Raw genomic sequence first — 19,065 nt, 5'->3', positions numbered from 1 at the left:
TAGCTGGTCTTGGTGTGGAGGGTGTAGGAATATTTGGCCTATTGTGAGGAATAGGAGAAGAGGGTGTGACTCTAGGTCGAGGAGAAGCAGGAGGAGTTATATTTGTCCCCATTGTTCTCTTTTTTGAAGGAAGAGGTTTATCTTCTGACTGTTCACTCTTTCTCTTCTTCGTGACCACTTTCCCAGTTTGTGGATCAATAAACAAGATCTTTTGTTTGGGATCTGTCTGTTGCTCCTGAATCGGTACCGAATATCCTGGTTCCGAGAGCTGTTTTTGTTTTCGATCGTCAGATCTTGTTGTTTTCGACACCGAATGTCTGCTCGATTCCGACTTTCTGGGTATCGAGTGTCTTTTGGGCGATAAATCATATTTATGTTTCGACATGGAATGTTTCGATACCGAGCTTTCCCTTGTTTGTTGCCTCGGTGCCGAAGTCGATGTCGCCCTTTTCTCGGATCCGACATGGTGGGATTCCGAGTGTTTCGGTTTCAGTTTCGGTTTCGTTGCCGGGCCCGAGGGCGGGGCGTCGGAAACTTTTTTCTGCGGTTTGACCGGGCCCAAGGGCGGGGTCGTTACCGCACGGGGTCGGTTTTTCGGTAAGGGGACGTCGTCACTCACGGTTTGTTGCTCGATGAGTTCTTCGACTTCCGACTGGTCCCCTTCCGACCCCGACTGGTCTTCTTCTTCCTCGATTTGCTCGTCTCCGAACAGCTCCGGGATCGCCTCCGCCTGCATTCTGGAAACCTCGTGTCTTCGAGCTCGACGATTTCTAATCGTTAGCTTGGAGGAGAATGCTGCACAGGCTTCGCAGTCCCTGGATTCGTGTTCAGGCGATAGACAGAGGTTGCACACCTCGTGTAGGTCCTTGTGTGGGAACTTAGCACCACACGTTGGACATTTTTTGAATGGAGTCCTTTCCATGGACCCCGGGCTTGACTGCGTCGAGAAAGGCCTCCTGTTCTTCGACGTAGATCCAAGTTTTTCTCTTCGATTTTGAATTTGCAACGCGTCGGAATGGAAATGAACGCGTTCGATAACAATACCGTCGAATTGGAAAGGGAATACGCGCCGATAAATCACTTTCTTCTGAAGTTGATCTGGAGCGTCTCGATCCTCATCCGAACCCGATGGCGGAAAAAAACAATCTAAGGATGGAGCCGATGCCCATGCGCACTACCAACTAAGGGAGGAGTCACCAAGATACAAAAGACTCTCCAAGAGAAAAACAAAGTGCAATCATCCGAGCCCAACACCAGATGGCGATCTATTCATAATGTACCATCTGCAGCCCATATGCCTCGAACCTCAGTTTTCAGAGCATTTAGTTTGAGGTGATTGTCGGCCAGCCAAGCTTGGGTGTTTCTTAGTGTGGCATTCAAAAGTTTGATGTCTTCAGGGGATTGAAGCTTGAGGTAGAGCTGAGTGTCATCGGCGTACATATGGAAATGTACCGTAGAAGATTGAAGCAAGGTGGTGAGTGGTTCCATGACGAGGTTGAACAATGTGGGGGATAGGGAGGAACCTTGCGGGACGCCCAGTGTTACTGGCACAGGCGAGGACAGTGCGTTGTTGATCTTGAACCTCTGAGAACGGTTGTGCAGAAAGGACGTGAACCATTTGAGAACCGTCCCGGATATGCCCATTCTGGTATTTAGGAGCTCAAGTAGATTCTCGTGTTTGACCGTATCAAATGCTGAAGAAAGGTCAAGAAGGATGAGGAGGCAAGACTCATTGTGATCAAGGATTTGGAGGGCATCATCTATTATGTGTGTCATGGCCGTTTCCGTGCTATGCTTTGCTCTGAATCCGGATTGGTGAGAGTTGAGGAGGTCAAACTGCTCAATGTGTTTTGTCAGTTGGAGTTGCACGCATTTTTCTAACAGTTTTGCTAGAGTGGTGATATTGGTGATAGGACGATAGTTGTTTAGGTCGGCCGGGTCAGCTGTGGGTTTCTTGAGTATAGGCGTGACTTGCCCAATCTTGAGGGAATCTGGGATGAGCCCTTGTTGCAGGGAACAGTTGATGATTTTAGTCCAGAGTGGGAGGAACAGGGGGGTGAGGACTTTAACAGCATTGGCAGGTAGGGGGTCTGTGTGATGATTGGCGGGTTTCAAGGTGACCAGCAGCTTGTGAATTGATTCTTCGGAATAGGTGTCGAAGGATGTCCATGAAGCGTTGTTTTTAGCATGAGTGTTAGTTATGCATATGGAGCCGGCGAATCGACTTACATCCTTGATGAGATCGCTTCTTATAGTGTCGTTCTTTTGCTTGAAGAAAGCAGAGAAGTCTTCGCAACTTGGGATAGCCTTTGTTAAGTTGTTGGGTTGTGGAGGTTGCGTTTTGGTTTTGACTAACTCGAACAGTTTTTTTGGTCGGTTTTTAGCTTGATCCAGCTGTTGGCTAAAGAATATTGATTTCGAGCGTTTGATTTTTCTGAAGTAAGCGTTTCTCTTACTCTTAAGCGTTCTAAGGTTCAGTGCTGAGGGGTCCGATCTCCACGCGCGCTCGGCTAAGCGCATCACACGTCTGTCTTCATTGAGTCTGCCATCGTACCATGGGTTCGAGTTCTTGGTGGAGACTCTCTTCAATTGCAAGGGTGCGGCTTCATTGATTATTGTAGACATGGAGTCTAGGTAGAGGTTGGTCAATGAATGCACATCAGAGACGTCCGTCGGGGGAAGAAGGAGACTGCCTGTGTGGACAGGCAAGGACTTTGGGTTAAGGTTCTTCAGGTCCCTCTTCCAAATCTTGGTTTTGGCAGGTTGCGCCGGGTTAAGTTTGACTTTTTCGTTGATGAAGAAGGTAATGATGTGGTGGTCTGACCAGTCACATGGTTCGATTGCGACTAGTTGGGTAGAGTCTTCTTTGGCGATGATAAGGTCAATGATAGAGCCTTTTTCATGTGTCGGACCGTTGCAGATTTGGGTGAGGTCAAGCGCGTCGAGGAACGTCTTAAGGCTCTTCACCACAGTGTCTTTCTGGTCATTCCAGTGGAGGTTGAAGTCTCCCAGGTAAATTTGATTGAGCTGTCGACCGGCGTTGGTGGATATCGTGTCCATTAGTTGTTGGGAGAAGATGAAGTTGTCACCGGGTGGGTGGTAAATAACATGAAGGGAGCACACAGGTTTGCCCTCACTAGTAATTTCAAGGCAGATGAGTTCGCAGGAGGAGAGGGAGGGGGAGGGGCCTTCAGTGACAGCTAGGTTGCTCCTGTAGATGCATGCGATTCCCCCGCCCGTCTTGCCATTCCTGTCGAGTCTAATAATGCGATAGTGGGGGGGGGGGGGGACTAGTATGTCCATTATAGGTGTGGATGTTTCAGTTAACCACGTTTCAGTCAGAATGGCTAGATCAATGCCCCTTGATAAGATGAGCTCCGCGATGCCAGAGGAGTGTCTCCGGGCCGATCTGCAGTTGAGCAGGATACACTTTAGTCTAGGGGTGAGGAGGGTGGGAGAATGTTCTAAGGAGAGGGGGATATTTTTGAGATTACAGGGGACAGAACTTCTGTTGCTCAGTGTGGGTGGCCTGAGGGGATTTGTGCGAATCGTGGGTATGGGGAGGTGTGTTGTGGGGGAGCGTTTTGTGGGACCTGGGCCATAAGAGCAGAGGAGATTGTGTAAGTCTCGGCCCGAAAGGGTGTTTAGGGTGCGACGAGGACGGCCGGTGGCCTTGCGATCAGGGATAGAGTGCCAGCGCGGGGAGAGCAGGGTGGAACGGTTTGAGGGGCGAATGGAGTCCTTGTTGGGCGGGGAAGTGTAGGGTAGTGGGTGCCTGGGGTGTGTGAGAAGAAGTTCTTTGATGGTGTGGAGCTCTTCCTTGACTTGTAGGAGGGAGGAGATGATCATGTCCAGTGTTGGATTGGGGATGGAATTTGAAGTGAGAGCAGTGGGTGAGTGTTTGAGTCGGGTAATGGGGTGGGAACTGGATCGAATGTGACGGGATGTGCGCGCGATGGAGCAGGGCTCTGCGGTCCGAGTAGGTGGGGTAGCGTTCGAAGGATGAGAGAGTTTGTGAACAGGGGGCGGGGATGAGGACAGGGGGCGGTTGATAGCGTGAGTGATGGCGCTTGTGGTAGGCGGTGTGGGTGAGTTGAGGGATGAATGTAGACTGGAGAGGGAAGGAGTGACAATACGGGGGTGAGGGCTAAGAATGGGAGGGGCTAAAGGATAAGGGGTTATGTTGAGGGAGGTGGTGTGTTCCGTGAGTCTGGCGATGGGGTGGGGTAGTGGGGAGTGAGAGTGGGGGGGAGAGAGGGTGAGGGTTGGTCATGTCGCGGGAGGTATGCTCAAGGTGGTGGAGGTGGGTTCTGCGCGACTTGTGTGAGGAGTGGGGTGGGGAGTAAGGAGGGTGGGGGCATTGGTGATGTGTGAAGGGGGATGATAATCGCCAATGCATGAGGGGTGTGGGGAAGTGAGATCGGATGGGTGATCGATTACAGCAGCATCTGCGACGTTCGCAGAGGTTGTGTGGTGGGGGGTGAGGAGGGTGGGGATAACGGGAGTGAGCAAAGGGGGGTGATCTTCGCTAGTGCATGGAGGAATTTGGGGGATATGAACGGGTGGTATGCAATGGGAAGTATGATCAGGAGGGTGACCGATTACCGCGGATTGGGGAGGGGAGAGCTGTGAGATGTTCCTCAGCTGTGATGGGGTGCGGCTGGTGTATATGGGGGAGAGGTCTATGATTGAGAGGTGTGGGGCAGCTACAATAGGTCGGTGGGTGATTAAGGTGCAGGGGGTAGAGGGGGAGAGATCTATGTCTGTGATTAAAGAGTGTGGGGTAGCTACAGAAGGTGGTTGGGTGATTAAGGTGCTGGGGGTAGCGGAGAGGTGCGTGTCGTTTTGGGGCTGAGCTATGTTAGCTGGGTTGTGATTGGAGGCTGTGCGGTTAGGGATGAGAGGACTGGGGGTGCTGTGAGTGGGGGTCCGTGGATTGGAGAGGTGCTGTTTGAAGGTGGGGAACATGTTGTCTAGTAGTTCCAGGTTCCTGTCTGTGGATTGAATTAGGACAATCCCGTTATTGTAAATAGTTATGGTGGTTCTGCCTGGGAAGAGTTGAGATGGTGTGATGGAGAGTGTTGAGCCATGAGCGGATTTCCTGGTAGAGGAGACGGTGAGTAAGGTGCAGAACACTTTTCTCCATTGGACTCTTCGTGTGGTGTTGAAGATGTCAATATTCATGGATCCATTCACCGGTGAGAAATAGGTGTCGACAAAGGGGGTTTCAGGGTGGGTCCTAAGGAAGTTATGTTTAAAGCGCTTAGCGGCTTTTTTGTTGGGTAATGGTGGGTAGATGATTTTATATGTGTGTTTGCCGATGAGATCCATGTTGGGTAGAGGTAGGCGTAGGAGGGTGTACAATAATGATAACAGGAGCAAAAACAAGTGCAAACAACAAATTACATGTAACGATAGTGACAATGGTGAGCAGACTGAGTATATGAGGTAGCAGTCAGAATCAAAAATGACATTAGTGACATTAGTGAGCAATCAAAATATATGAGGTAGCAATCGGTACGCTGTAAGCTGCAAATGGGTGCAGCTTACAAAAGGAAAAAGATATATATATATAAATATATAAAAATATGAGGTAGTAATCGGTGCAATACAGAAATAGAGGCAAACGGTAAGTTACATGGAAACAGAAGTGACACTAGTGAGCAGCCAACATAATCAAAATATAGGAGGTAGCAGTTGGTGCAGTCCAGGGAAAAAAAGTGAAATGGGTGCAACTTACAAAAAGAAAAAGATATATATATAAATATATAAAAATATGAGGTAGTAATCGGTGCAATACAAAAATAGAAAGTGAAATGGGTGCAGCTTATAACAATTGTACAGTATACAAGTAGAAGTATAATACTAATGATATACTGGAACAAAATACAGGTGCAAACAAAGAGCTAAATGAGTCAAAAATGAGACTGGAGAGCAGCAAGAAATATATGAGCTAATGATCGGTGCTTAAATACAAGTAGAAGTATAATACTGCACTAAAAGGCAGACATTCGCTAGTTGAGAATAGTCTAAAGAGTCCAGTTCTTAGAGTGTGGTCGAATAGTGAAAAAGACTAGTCCATGATGGCCGACAAAGAGAGAGAGAGAGAGAGACCAGTCTAAAATGGCCGCCAAATTGTAGTGATTACAGAGTATAGTTTCCCTTTCTACTCTGGGTGGGTCGAGTTAGTCCATCTTCCATTTGCTTGAAGGGGAGGATAGAGTTCATCTTCTATGCTGCTAGATGGTGAGGAGAGAGGCTTATCTCTGTTTTGCTGATCCCTGACCGCGTTGGTATGTAGCCTCATGGTCATCTGGTGGGCAGGGGGGCGATTTATGGCTCCAGTTTATGGCCCCAGCCCTATTAGCCAATGGAGAGTGAAAAACCACCGCAAAGCCCGCGAAAATACAAATCACGCAGATATCAGCTTAAGATTCCGGGCATAGAGTAAAAAACCAGCATGTGTGTTTAAAGTAGCATTTTTTCGTGCATAATTCCGTGCAGAGAGTGAGAAACCGGCATAAGTTTTAAGATGATAGATTTGCGTGCAGTTACCTTCCGAGTCTCCCCTGACGCTGCTCAAATAGTTTTGCGTGCAGTATGCAAAGAGTGAAAAATCGGCATGAGAATTTGGAATAAAAGCTTTGCTTGCAGTTACCTTCCGAGTCGCCACTGACGCTGCTGCTCAAATCAGGCACCTCCAGAGTTGCGCAGTGGTTGCCCAAAACACACAAGCAGACAAACAAGGCACACCGGAGCCGCTCTAGATGCCCATTGCTCCGTTCTCGTTGCTCCGCTGGTAAGGTGGAGGGGGGGAAGCCTCCCGCCGGAATGCTGCCCAGAACACCCAGCCAGTGCACACCGGAGCCGTTCTAGGTGCCGATTGCACCGTTCTCTTTGATCCTCTGGTAGGGGGGAGGGGGGAAGCCTCCCGCCGGAACGCTGCCCAAAACACCCAAACAGGGCACACCGGAGCCGTTCTAGGTGCCGATTGCACCGTTCTTGTTGATCCACTGGGAGGGGGGAGGGGGGAAGCCTCCCGCCGGAACGCTGCCCAAAACACCCAAACAGGGCACACCGGAGCCGTTCTAGGTGCCGATTGCACCGTTCTTGTTGATCCACTGGGAGGGGGGAGGGGGGGAAGCCTCCCGCCGGCCCGCTCTGTCACCCGCGCCTCATCGGTCAGCGCCAACTCCCGTCCGTTTGTCACCCGCCCCGGCGGCTCCAGTGACACTGATCAGTTGCCGGTGGTGATTGTAGGCAAGCCGGGCACCTCCACACTCAAGAGGGCAGTGGGATGCAGTTGTCTGTCCGGAGCCTCCCAGGCGTCCTCAGCATGGTTCCGGGTTCAGGTTCATACCCTCCAGGTCCGGTGCAGGCGAAGGTGATCTTCAGGCGGATCCGGTGCAGGCGAAGGTGATCTTCAGGCGGGTCGGGTGCAGGCGATGGTGATCTGTTCCGCCGAGGCTGCAGGCGAAGGTGATCTTCAGGCGGGTCGGGTACAGGCGATGGTGATCTGTTCCGCCGAGGCTGCAGGGGTCCCAGCCGTCACTGCTACAGGTACGTATTTCATAGCGATATTCCAGTTACTTTTAAAAACAGTTACTTGAAATCAATCCAGTTACTCGTTACACTCCAGTTACTTGTTTTTCTCGCCAACGGTGGTGCGTGCTATCAGGGATAATTCCAGGAACGGGATCCCAAGCACTAGGAGCTCCGGGCCAGAGCTCCTACCAGGCGGCCATCTTGTTGGAGACCATTATCTCACTCTTGCAGGTTCTTTTTCATACTGGCTTTTTCATACTGGCTTTCTCCCTTTGTTACTATTGGTCCATCTTTTTCTTCATCTTTCCCCCGTTTGTGTGTTTCTCTCCCTCTTGTCTGGATTAAAGTATGTTGAGGAAAAATAGGTCCTAGCCCCATAAAGTGAGTGCCAGTGGGCACTACCTGCAACCACCAGCTCAAATTAAGCACTGCCCTCCTCCGTTAGACAGGAAACTTGGACAATTTTCAATGACAATAGGTCAGATTTGCAGAAGGCTTCTAGAGAGTAAAATCACGTCACATTTGCCCCACATAGGCACCTTTGCTGTCCAAACCAGAAAATTGTGTGCTCTCTGACTAAAGAGTGGGATCCAGTTCAGTTAACTGCAGGGGGCCGTTTCAATTGTGGAAAGAACTGGCAGAAGGCACTGAGCTCTGCACTCACAGGCAGCAGCAGCAGCTTGCATGTTTGCAGTTGCATATCCGTGTCACCTGGTATGCTCACAGGTAAGTGCACTTTACTTGCGTATAGCATGCTTACCCCATTTCGTACTGGCGGCAGCATGCTTCCCGGAAGTCTGTCACAGGTGAAAGCTCAGCGTGGATGGGTTGTGCGTTGAACCAGCGGTTATTGAGATCCATGACTGCTTTTTCAGCATCTTCTTCTCGACGAAACTAAAACAGAAATATTTAAGATTTAGCAACAGGCACTTTCAAACAGGAACTTTATTGTTGTCTCTTGATTCTGGCATCTTTTCTTTTTGTTAAGTCTCATGTAGGAGTGAGAAATACTGTAAGTTTGGTTTAGTTTCAAATTTGTTTTGGACAGATCCTCTGTCTATGCTGCAACACGTCTGTCCAGTTGTCCAACTGTATGCTGAATTAACGGACAGCTTCATTAGCTTTCAGCCGAGCTGCACCTAATTAGGTTCCAGTTTCATCTGCTTAGTGGCCTCTTTTCTTGCTTCGTAATTTATTTTATGGAATTTATATACTGTTAATTGTGGCTGGCACTTTTAGTCGCTTGAAATACACAGCCTAGTACACATAATAAGAACAAAGTTCTCCAAGTGCTCCGAGCGCAGTACCATCAGAAAAACTTTGCCCATAAGGTTAAAGTTGTACAAAATCAAGTACCTATTGTATAAAAAGCTATAAACCTATTTCAGGTGCTAGAGCACCCAGAAGGTGACGGCATCTTCTGGTTTTTGGTGTGTGGATCATATTTTCCACTCTTCTTTTATTTAGCTGAAAATAATAATGGACGAGGACACCCTATGCAAGGAACTTAAAGCAGTGTGGCCCTTGGCCTTCCTAGGGACTGTTACCAGTAGGAGATGGCGTTGCGAAACATCAAGTAGAACAGCTAACCCCTCAGATATGTAATGACAGGACAGAGAAGCAGATGGGGTCCCTAAAATCTCCTGCTGGATCGTAAATGAAGGGTACTCAGTTGTGGCGAGCCTGGGTGCTGTAAGCTAGGTTGGATTATAGCCCCAGAGGGAAGGGAAATAGGTGCATCAATACAATGTATCCAGGATAAATTATCTTGTACTTAGGCGCAATCCAATGTTGTTTGTAACAAATTCAAACAAAGCCACGGGAGGAAACATGCATCTTAGACTCCTCGGAGCTCTCCATCTACGATCAGCAGCTTCATAGTGCAATGTACCCTTTCTGCCAGCAAGTCGTCCACGCTATGCACTACCACGCTATGACCCTATCTCGATATTATACATGATCCCTTTGTATGAAATGTCACTGCTCTCCGGGATCACAAAAGGCAGCTACAAACCCTACCTTCACGTAGACGTTCCCCACAAGATGGTCCCCAAGGTTATCGCAAACATTCATCTCCTCCACTTCCCCGTACTTTTCTTCCATTTCCGTGAACACTTCCTGCAAACAACAATGAACAGAGTTTAGCACTTCTAGAAAACATGTGCACCACTTTACAAAAGAAGCTTGGGGACAACTTGTGGTTGGATTATGCACTATTCCTTCAGTGTCTGCCACCGGACGGCTGCTTTAGATCAAACTATCCCCAGGGCTCGAGAATTCATTTCCAGCAGACATCCTGGCACCATCAAGCACTCCGAGTTTGTTCGGTGGAGGCGGACAAAGAACGCAGAGTGCACAACCGACTAGCCTGTTCTCTTCATCTCTAAGAACATCGATGAGGTTTGCAATCCCAGGATAGCTCTGACAGCTTTACATTTCAAATCAAACTGCACCACAACTACTGCAAAGGAGCTGGTGAACTGTGGCAAAAGCCCTGTGGCGAATGCAAATTAAGTTAACGGATTGATCAAACATATTTGGTATGATGGGTAAAAAAAATTGAAAAAAGACATTTGAAAGAAAATATGTCATTAGAACTTCAGTGTTCTTTAGCAAAATCGCTAGAGTAAGAAACGGAATGAGGGTTTTTGCCCAAAAGGTTTTATCATGAATTAGGAAGAGGAACAAATGAGACACTGAAAATGACTCTTGGGATGGGTAGCCTCATGCAGGAATATACTACTAAAGACTGAATATCAGCTTGACAGAGCATGTAGTGGTGGTAAAGTTATAAATGGAAAGGAAAATGCTACTTACCAGTATGCATCTGTTCTTGGCATGCAGAGCTGCAGATTCGTACACTATGCATTCGATCGCCACCTGGTGTTGGGCTCGGATGATTGCAGGTTGTTGTCTTTTTGGAGAAGTCTTTGTAGTCACGATATAGGTGACTCCTCCCTTGGACAATACTGCGCATGGTCATCGGCTCCATCCTTAGATTGTTTTTCGCCATGATGGGAAATGATGGAGTTAGTATAAGTGAAGAGAAAAAAGGGATGTCCATGCGTGTGCATCTAAGTAAGATGAGTATTGGAACGGATACAAGTCCCGGGGAGGCGGGAGGGCGTGTACGATTCTGCAGCTCTACATGCCAAGAACAGATGCATACTGGTAAGTAGCATTTTCCGTTCGAGGCATATGAGCGGCAGATCGTACACTATGCATCAATTGTGCAGCAGTGTCTCCCCTAGCGGTGGTCGCCTGTATCCATTGCAGTAGTCTGAAATATTGTTCTAAGGACAGCCTGGCCTACTGCACCTTGCTGCTTGGCTTGCACATCAACACAATAGTGTTTAGTTAACGTGTGTGGTGTAGACCATGTCGCTGCCTTACATATGTCCTCTAATGGTATGTTTCCTAAGAAAGCCATAGAGGCTCCTAGTTTGCGAGTGGAGTGTGCTCTAGGAGGAACTATTCATGTACGTTTAGCTTTTTGATAGCATATTTGTATACACTTAATAATCCACCTGGCAATCCCACCTTTAGAGAAAGGTTTGCCTTAGTGTGGAGTAGAGAAAGATACAAACAATTGTTTTGTCTTTCTAAAGGATTTATTTCCATCTATGTAGTATAGCAGAGCTCTTTTAACATCTAATGTGTGTAAGGCCCTTTCTGCTACAGAGTCTGGGTTTTGGAAAAACAAAGGTAACTCTACAGATTGGTTTAGGTGAACAGGTGTGATAACCTTTGGAAGAAATTTAAGATTGGACCTAAGAACCACTTTATTAGGATGTATTTGAAAAAATGGTTCTTGTGCAGTAAACACTTGTATTTCACATACTCTTCTGAGAGAGGTGATAGCAACAAGGAAAGTAGTTTTCCAGGTCAGAAATTGCAGTTCACATTTATGTAGAGGCTCAAAAGGGGGTCCCATGAGTCTCGTAAGGACAAGATAGATTCAGGTTCCATACTGGAGAAGGTGGTAACCTGGGAGGGGTTATTCTTTTTAATCCATCCTTAAATGCTTTGATTGCAGGTACCCTAAAAAGAAACAGAGGTTTGCCGTTGTTAGACCCGTCAGCCCTAGGGTGGTCTTTCCCTATTTTTTTTGCCCTTGCCTAATTTTTCCCACATTCTTTATTGTTGGCCTTAGGTCTCTGGGCAATTCCCATTGCTAATCAATGCTAAGGTGCAGGTGCTCTATTTCCCCAACATGGCTGCCACTGACCACTGCTACTGCAGCGTGGTCTTTTTAGTCGCACTCTAGTTGCCAGGAGCTGGCTGGAACCCTTAAACTGTAGTGTAGTTCCTATATTCCCAATAGGCTCTGCGCATTGGAATAACATAAACGATAGTTTAGACGTAGGACTGAAGTCGACTAGGTCTCTACTGAGTATGTTAGACTTAATTGTGAATGCCAGCTAGCTCAGAGGTCACTAGAAACTTTCTCGAATAAACAAGAAGGGATCAGTTTCTGACAACCATGTAACATGTCAACTTTGTTCACCAAGAATAAGAAATATATCTCCAGAGTTGCGGAAACAATAGATGGCTATTTCACTCAGTCAATCGTGCATGCTTCGTTTCACCAGGATGTTTGCAGAGAAATAGAGAGACTGGCTTTTTCAATAAAAAGGTTATTTATTGAGCAGTCTTCTTTCTCATGCAAGAGAAGTTAATTGCAACAATCGTAATACTTGCTATGAAGTAAAATGCGTACAGTAAAAAAAGTATTATGAAATAATACTGTAAAAGCATTATATGGTTTCTAAGCCAAAAGATACTTAAAATAGATAAAATACATACAATGATAAATAATGACTAAAAGTACTCAACTGGTGCATCTAAAAAACGCCTACCCGGTGTACCTAACCTAAGTCTAGTACAAGGGAAGAAGTAAGTGAGGTGTAGCTTGAGTTAAATAGTTTCTTCCAAGAATCTATCCAAGAATTCTCTAAGGGTCTAATCAGCTCCGTACCTTCTTTATAGAATGAAGAAGGTCTTGCATCTCTCTCAGGACTCGATCTCCCAGTAACACGCAAGGGTAGCAGGGAAACACTGGAGCTGGATTTCTCGGCAGGAGAAAAGACAGCGTCTCTCTCAGTGTGTCAGCTGGAGGGTCGGCTTCCTTCGGCACTCGCTACAGCGGGGCGTCGGGCAAGTAGTTAGTCGATCTGCTCCAAACCACCGTGTGTTTGCTAGGGCAGATGTGGGTATATTTATACCTGGAAGGTGCAGAGTTTGACGTAAGGGTGGAATTAATAACGTCACTAAGAACTCGAAGTTCTTTACACGCTCCAGTTGTTCTGGGACAAATCAATACTGAAGCAGGGGGAAGTCCCGTACTGCTGAAAGCTGGTTGTCTTCAAGAACTCGTTGTACTCTAGGAGCTTAGTGGAAGTAGTCATGCCGTATTTGGACTGCATTGGCTGTGTCTAAATATGGTTATGATGCCTATACAAGGATATGATAAGTTATACCTATATAAGGGCATGAATCGGGAAAATTACACTAGAGCCCTAGATACGTTTACAACAAAACATTGTTGCCATAGTCTGCCTTGCCTGCCCATAGCTAGACTAGGGAAGCTCCTGGAACCTTCTAGAATAGCGGCGGAGTCTGTTTTGCTGCCTTAGAGGGTGGTCACCTGACTTGGGCATATATAAAGAAAGGAGGGAAAGTTTTTAGTCAGTTGGGGCATCACTGACCTGGGGGACCCTACGCAGGAGACTTAGGCGGTAGGGCATAGTCAGAAACCTATACCACTGGGGGTGACAGGGTTTAGGCGCTGCCCACCAAGCTGTGTGAGGAACAACGAACTAGCCCACTGATCTCGCCCGGCAGGAGGGGAACCCAGGGATCACCTGCAGTGACCTGCTGAGGAAACTTGTCAGCAGTATTCAACTCAACCTCCCCCTCCCCCCTCTCTTCAAGCAACTATCTACAAAGGGCGTAGGAACCATCTAGCGCCAAGAAGACCCTCTAACTACCCACAGGACTGCTGGGGGATCAACCAGGTATTGGCGCTGTGTCACCCCCTGCACTCCCTGACTCCACCTGGGCCTCCTTTGCAGACCTGCCACGGTCGTGTGGCCCGTCTTGCCTTGTCTGAACTGCTAACCTGCCTAAAACTGAACCGAACTGTGCTGCTCCTCAGCGTTCCCCTGCTGTGCCCTGAGAAGCGCTGTGAGCCTAAAGACTGTTGATGCCTGATGCGCTGTAGCCCCCCACCCCCCCCCCTCACCTTGAGCGCTGTGCCACCAGCGTTACTGCCGGAACTGATTAACCCCCTCAAGCGCTCCTCTGACCCGGAGTCTGTGGTAGGCCGCCGCTGCAGTCTGCGTAGGCTGCACTGGGCCTGAAGCCTCCACCCACTATCACGTGACAGGGGATGCGGCGTCCCTGGCCACGCCCTCATCGGGACCGTGCAGCAATTGGCTGACGCAACCGCGCCCACCCAAACCGCCTGCTGATTGGTTCCCGGGCCGCCCACGTCATCACGGACCCGGGAACAGGACATCCCTTCACCGGAGGGCTCTGGGAGTGCCGAGAGCCCTCCCTCCTCCACGAGACGCCGCCGCTCTGCCCCTGACTGGTCCCGAGGCTGGAGGAGCCTGACGGAGGCCCGGGACCGGTTCCCCTAACAGCACGGGGCCAAGTAGGGCCTAACGGAGGGCCGGAGCCCTCCCCTGTAATCCAACGCCGCAAGGGACCGGGAAGGGCCGAAGAGACCAGGTAACCCCCAGGGAGGAGGGCGGAAGGCCGACGGAGGCCAGAGTTCGCCCCTCCCCTGGGGAACACCGTTGTTGGGCCCTGTTGGCCCTAGATAACTCTGAGAAGGCCCCCCCTTTTAGCGGAAGGGAGGGGGAGAGGTACCTGCAGGCCCGCCAGGCCTCAGAACTGGGCCAGGACATTAGTTAAGCCACGGGACCGGTGAATGGTCGAGTAAACCCCTGCCTGGGGTCAAGTTAAATGCCAGCTAATGTAGGCCCTGATGCCTGGTTTATTTTTTGATTAATGAAGTGCTTTTGCCTGATGCATTGTTTCTTCCTGTGAAATGGAAATGTCGCTTTCAGAATGAAATGATCATTTATGCCTAATGTGATGCTTGATCTCTGATAAGGAGGTGTTGCCTGGTCCTCTACCCCAAAAGGGGCTCCACTGCTGATTCATGGAAAGCTCATCCCAGTTCAGTGACATGGTTATTCCTCATGAAATGTTTAATGTGGCCTGATGAAATGTTTATTCTTGCATAAGGAACTGTTGACCAATGCCTTTAGTGCTATAATGAAAGGGTTGCTCATTTAATGAAATGGTTATGGTGATATGCTACAGTGAATATTGAAGTGCTCCCCTGATGAAATGCTTTGATGAGTTAAAGTATTGAGTAATTGAATACCCCGCATTTTATTCTAGATAAAAGCTTATTGATTTTTACTCAAACTTCCTGGTGTGGTCTCAGTCGTTGGGTGCGCTCCCTGTCTCGGTGGATGTGTGTGCTGTATGGTCACTTTACAACTAAGCTTTCGGGTGCCTACCCGCTCGAGCCAGGCTACCCCCGGGGCACTGGTGGCCCCAGTTCCTACACCAGTTTTGTAAATAGGCTGCAATTGCTGCAAGATTTAGGCGTATGGAAGAGTATGCCAAATTAGACCTCTGTAGATGTAAAAGGTAACAAATGATATTTAGGATGGAAGCATCCAATGGGTCAATGTGATTATTTTTGCAATATATTGCAAATCTTTTCCATTTGATGGCATAGCACGCTCTAGTAGTGGGTCTCCTAGCCTCTTTAATGATATTCATACAGTCTGGTGGTAGGTTAAGATAACCAAACTCTAAGACTTCAGGAGCCAGATCGCCAAATTCAGTTGGTTTGGGTCTGGGTGTCTGATTTCTCCATGGTTCCTAGTGGAATGAGGGGGGAGAGGCGGAAAAGCGTACGCAAATCCGCCTGACCAGTTCATCCATATTGCATTGCCCTCGGACCGTGGGTGTGAGAACCTGGCAGCGAAGGTTGGGCATTTTGCATTTTCGTGGGTGGCAAACATGTCTATGTGTGGATGCCCCCACCGTTGGAAGAATGGCTGAAGAACTTGTGGATGTAGTTCCCATTCGTGAATCTGTTGTGACTGCCGACTTAACAGATCCGCTATCTGATTATGAACTCCTGGAAGGTGTCCCACTAACAGATATATGTTTTGAGGAATGGCCCATTCCAAATGTCCTGTGCGAACTGGGACAGTTGCAGAGAGTGTCCCCCCCCTGTTTTTGTATATAGTACATTGCTGTCATATTGTCCGTCCGGAATAAGACAGCTGTGTTCTGTACTTGAAGTTGGAAAGTTTTGAGTTCTAAGTATATCGCTAGCAGCTACAGATGGTTGATATGGAACAGTTTTTGTTGGTTGTTCCATTGACCTTGAGTAGTATGGTGTAAGAGATGGGCTCCGCATCCGGAGAGGGATGCGTCTGTTGTAAGCACTATTTGTGGTACAGGCTTGAGGAACGGCCGTCCTCTTGTCAAGTTTTTGGTGTTCCACCATTGCAGAGAGCGATGTGTACGGCTGTCTACCAACACCAGGTCCGTGACCAGACCTTGAGCCTGGTTCCACTGGTGTGCCAAGCATTCTTGTAATGGACCCATTTGCAGTCTTGCATGTGGTACTATGAAGATGCCATCATGCCTATTAATCTTATAAACACCCTTGGTGTTGAAAAGTGGAGACTAAGGCTTGAATGCTCTGTATCCTGGCTGGACTGGGATACACTAGAGCTGTTGATGTGTTTATGGTAGCTCCTAGATACTGATGCACGTGCGAAGGCTCTAGGTGCGGCTTTGTGTAGTTGATCGTAAACCCTAAGTTGTGCAACAGTTGAATTGTCTGCTGTGTGTGTTGTACACATTGTTGGGATGATTTGGCCTTTATGAGCCAAGCGTCAAGATAAGGGAAGACATGTATCTGTTGTCTTCTGAGATGTGCTGCTACTACTGCTAAGAACTTTGTGAACACCCGTGGTGCTGTTGTGACACCAAACGGAAGGACTTTGAACTGATAGTGTTGTCCTTGTATTACAAACCGTAGGTACTTCCTGTGAGCAGGATGTATTGGGATGTGAAAATAGGCGTCCTTCAAGTCTAGCGTTGAAAGGAAATAGCCTTGTTGCAGTAGTGGGAGCACTTGTTGCAGAGTGATCATATGAAAATGATCTGATTGTATGTAATAGTTGAGGGGCCTGAGGTCCAGAATTGGTCTTAGTGTCCCGTCTTTTTTTGGGAATTAGAAAATACAGCGAGTAAACCCCTGTTCCTTGTTTGTCTAATGGGACTAGTTGAATAGCCTCCTTTTGTAGAAGTGCTAGAACTTCTTGTTGAAGCAGAGTCAGGTGATCTGTAGACATGGGACGCTGCCTGGGTGGTATGTTTGGGGGGGTTGCTGTAAGTTCTAGGCAGTAGCCATGTTGGATAATCTGCCACACCCACCTGTCTGTTGTGATGGAGTTCCAGATAGGCAGGAACTGTGTTAATATGCCCCCCACAGGAGTGGAATGCTGTTGGGGGAGCAGAGGGAAGTCACTGTTTAGTTGTGGAAGAGGAGCGATTGTTGTTGTTACCGCAACCTCTTCCCTTGTTATTATTGCCTCTGTATCCTCCTCTAAAATACCCTTTGTTGGAGGATGTTTGTGTTTGCGTCTTGAAAGATGTTGTGGTATCTGCTCCAGTTTGCTTGGAGCCTCCTCCATAAAAGGAGCGACAAAAGGAACCTCTAGTCTGTGTGGACTGTAGAGCTCCCATAGACTTTGCAGTGTCTGTGTCTTTTTTCATTTTCTCCAGTGTAGTGTCTACTTTTGGGCCAAATAATTGGTTTTGATTAAAAGGCTGGTTTCAAATTGTGGTTTGCACCTCTTGTTTGAACCCTGAAATGCGCACCCATGCATGTCTTCTGAGTATGACACTAGTATTTACGGCTCTAGCTGCTGTGTCTGCAAAATCAAGTGCACATTTTATTGAGGCATTTGAAATTAATTTGCCTTCTTGTATGAGCTCCGTTGCCTGATCTTTATATTGATCTGGGAGGTGTTGTAGTAGTGTCTCTAATTGATCGTAATGAGCTCTGTAATAACGTGAGAGAAGGGCTTGTGTATTTGCTATGCGCCATATATTTGTAGCTTGTGCAGCTATTATTTTACCTGACACATCAATAACTTTGGATTCTTTGTCAGGTGGGGGCGTTTCACCAGAAGTCTGTGAATTCGCCTTTTTCCTTGCATTGGACACTACTAAAGAGCCAAGTGGAGGATGTTCTTTAATATAGGTTGGGTCAGAGGGTGCGGGCCTATATTTCTTTTCTATTCTTAGATTTAGTACCCTAGTGCGTACAGGATCTTTAAATATCTCTGGAGCATGTTTAATGACTCCTTTGATCATGGGAAGAATTTGAGTAGATCTGTGTGATGGCTCAAATGTATCTAACAGAAAATCCTCCTCAATGTCATCAGACTGCATTGTAACATTGTGGTAGAGAGCAGCTCTGTGTAAGAGGTGATTAAAACCAATGCGGTCTTTTGGAGGAGAAGGCTTTGACGGGTATAACTGTGGATCAGGGACATCAGGCACATTATGTGGTGGAAAAGTATAGATATCCTCATCTAAAGGATATGTATTTGGGTCTGCATCTGGATCCTCCCCACCACCTAAGTAATACTCCTTATCAGTTTGTGGTGAATGCGATGATGCAGGAGAGGGGACAGGAGAGATTGGAGGTGATATGCAAGGAGGGATAGGAGAGGAAGGAGATACAGGAGATGGAGGGTGCATAGGAGAAGTTGCACAGTCCTTCCTTTTGGCAGGCACCACAGGTGGAGGTGGTATTTCTGCTGGTGTCTTTTTATGAGGTATAGCACCTACATGTCCAGTATTTTTTTGTTTAGGATCTGGTTTAAACAGTTCTTCCTCTACAACCTTCTTCTGCGTCAATTTTTTCGGTTCCGACAGAGGTTGTTTTGGGCGTTTTGCCTTGGGAGGTGTTACAGCGTCCTGTGGCAAAGTTCCCGGTGCCGAAGGTGTTGTTTTCGGCTTGGAAGGCGTGTCCGAGGACTTAGGAACCTCAGAATCAGGCTTTGTGGGTTGTGGCACTGAAGCAGGAGTCTTTGGAGTGGAAGCTGGTTTCGTAGACTTTGTGGCGTCGGACGCTGGCTTTCCCTCTCTAGTTTTGGAAGTCGACGGCTTCGGAGCCGGAGCTTCTTTCAGTGCCTGTACCTCTTTAGGCTTCGGTGCTGAAGGATCTTTCACTTTCGGTGCCGAAGGGTCTTTGGGCTTCAGTGCGGATGGAGGTGGTGGAATCGGCACGTGTGGTTTGCTCGGTGCCGAAGCACCTGAAGGCGTAGTTGTTTTCCTCGGAGCCGAGCTCGAAGGCTGGGCTTTAGGAGGATGTACTTGGTCTCGACTGGCCCCCTTGGGCGGAGTGCTGACCTTTGCCTTGGGCAGTGTATGTGGTGCAGGAGTAGCAGTACTCACGGG

General features: G+C 48.0%; 1 protein-coding gene across 11 annotated transcripts in view; it reads right to left on the bottom strand.

The window, feature by feature from the left end:
• The window catches only part of LOC147659352 (splicing factor U2AF 35 kDa subunit-like), a 189,953-nt gene that overhangs the window by 46,670 nt on the left and 124,218 nt on the right, over window positions 1-19,065 (bottom strand). For all 11 annotated transcript variants that reach the window (XM_086951811.1, XM_086951816.1, XM_086951810.1 and 8 more), the window contains 2 exons: window positions 9,565-9,663; window positions 8,306-8,439 (listed from right to left, as the gene is read on the bottom strand). In XM_086951811.1, coding sequence (XP_086807937.1) covers window positions 8,306-8,439; window positions 9,565-9,663 — 233 coding nt within the window. The remainder of the gene's footprint in view (window positions 1-8,305; window positions 8,440-9,564; window positions 9,664-19,065) is intronic.

This window comes from Lissotriton vulgaris, unplaced genomic scaffold, assembly GCF_964263255.1.
Source record: "Lissotriton vulgaris unplaced genomic scaffold, aLisVul1.2 SCAFFOLD_1061, whole genome shotgun sequence".
NCBI lineage: Eukaryota > Metazoa > Chordata > Amphibia > Caudata > Salamandridae > Lissotriton > Lissotriton vulgaris.
Note: the sequence above shows the minus strand (reverse complement) of the source record. Positions and strands in the feature narration are given on the sequence as shown.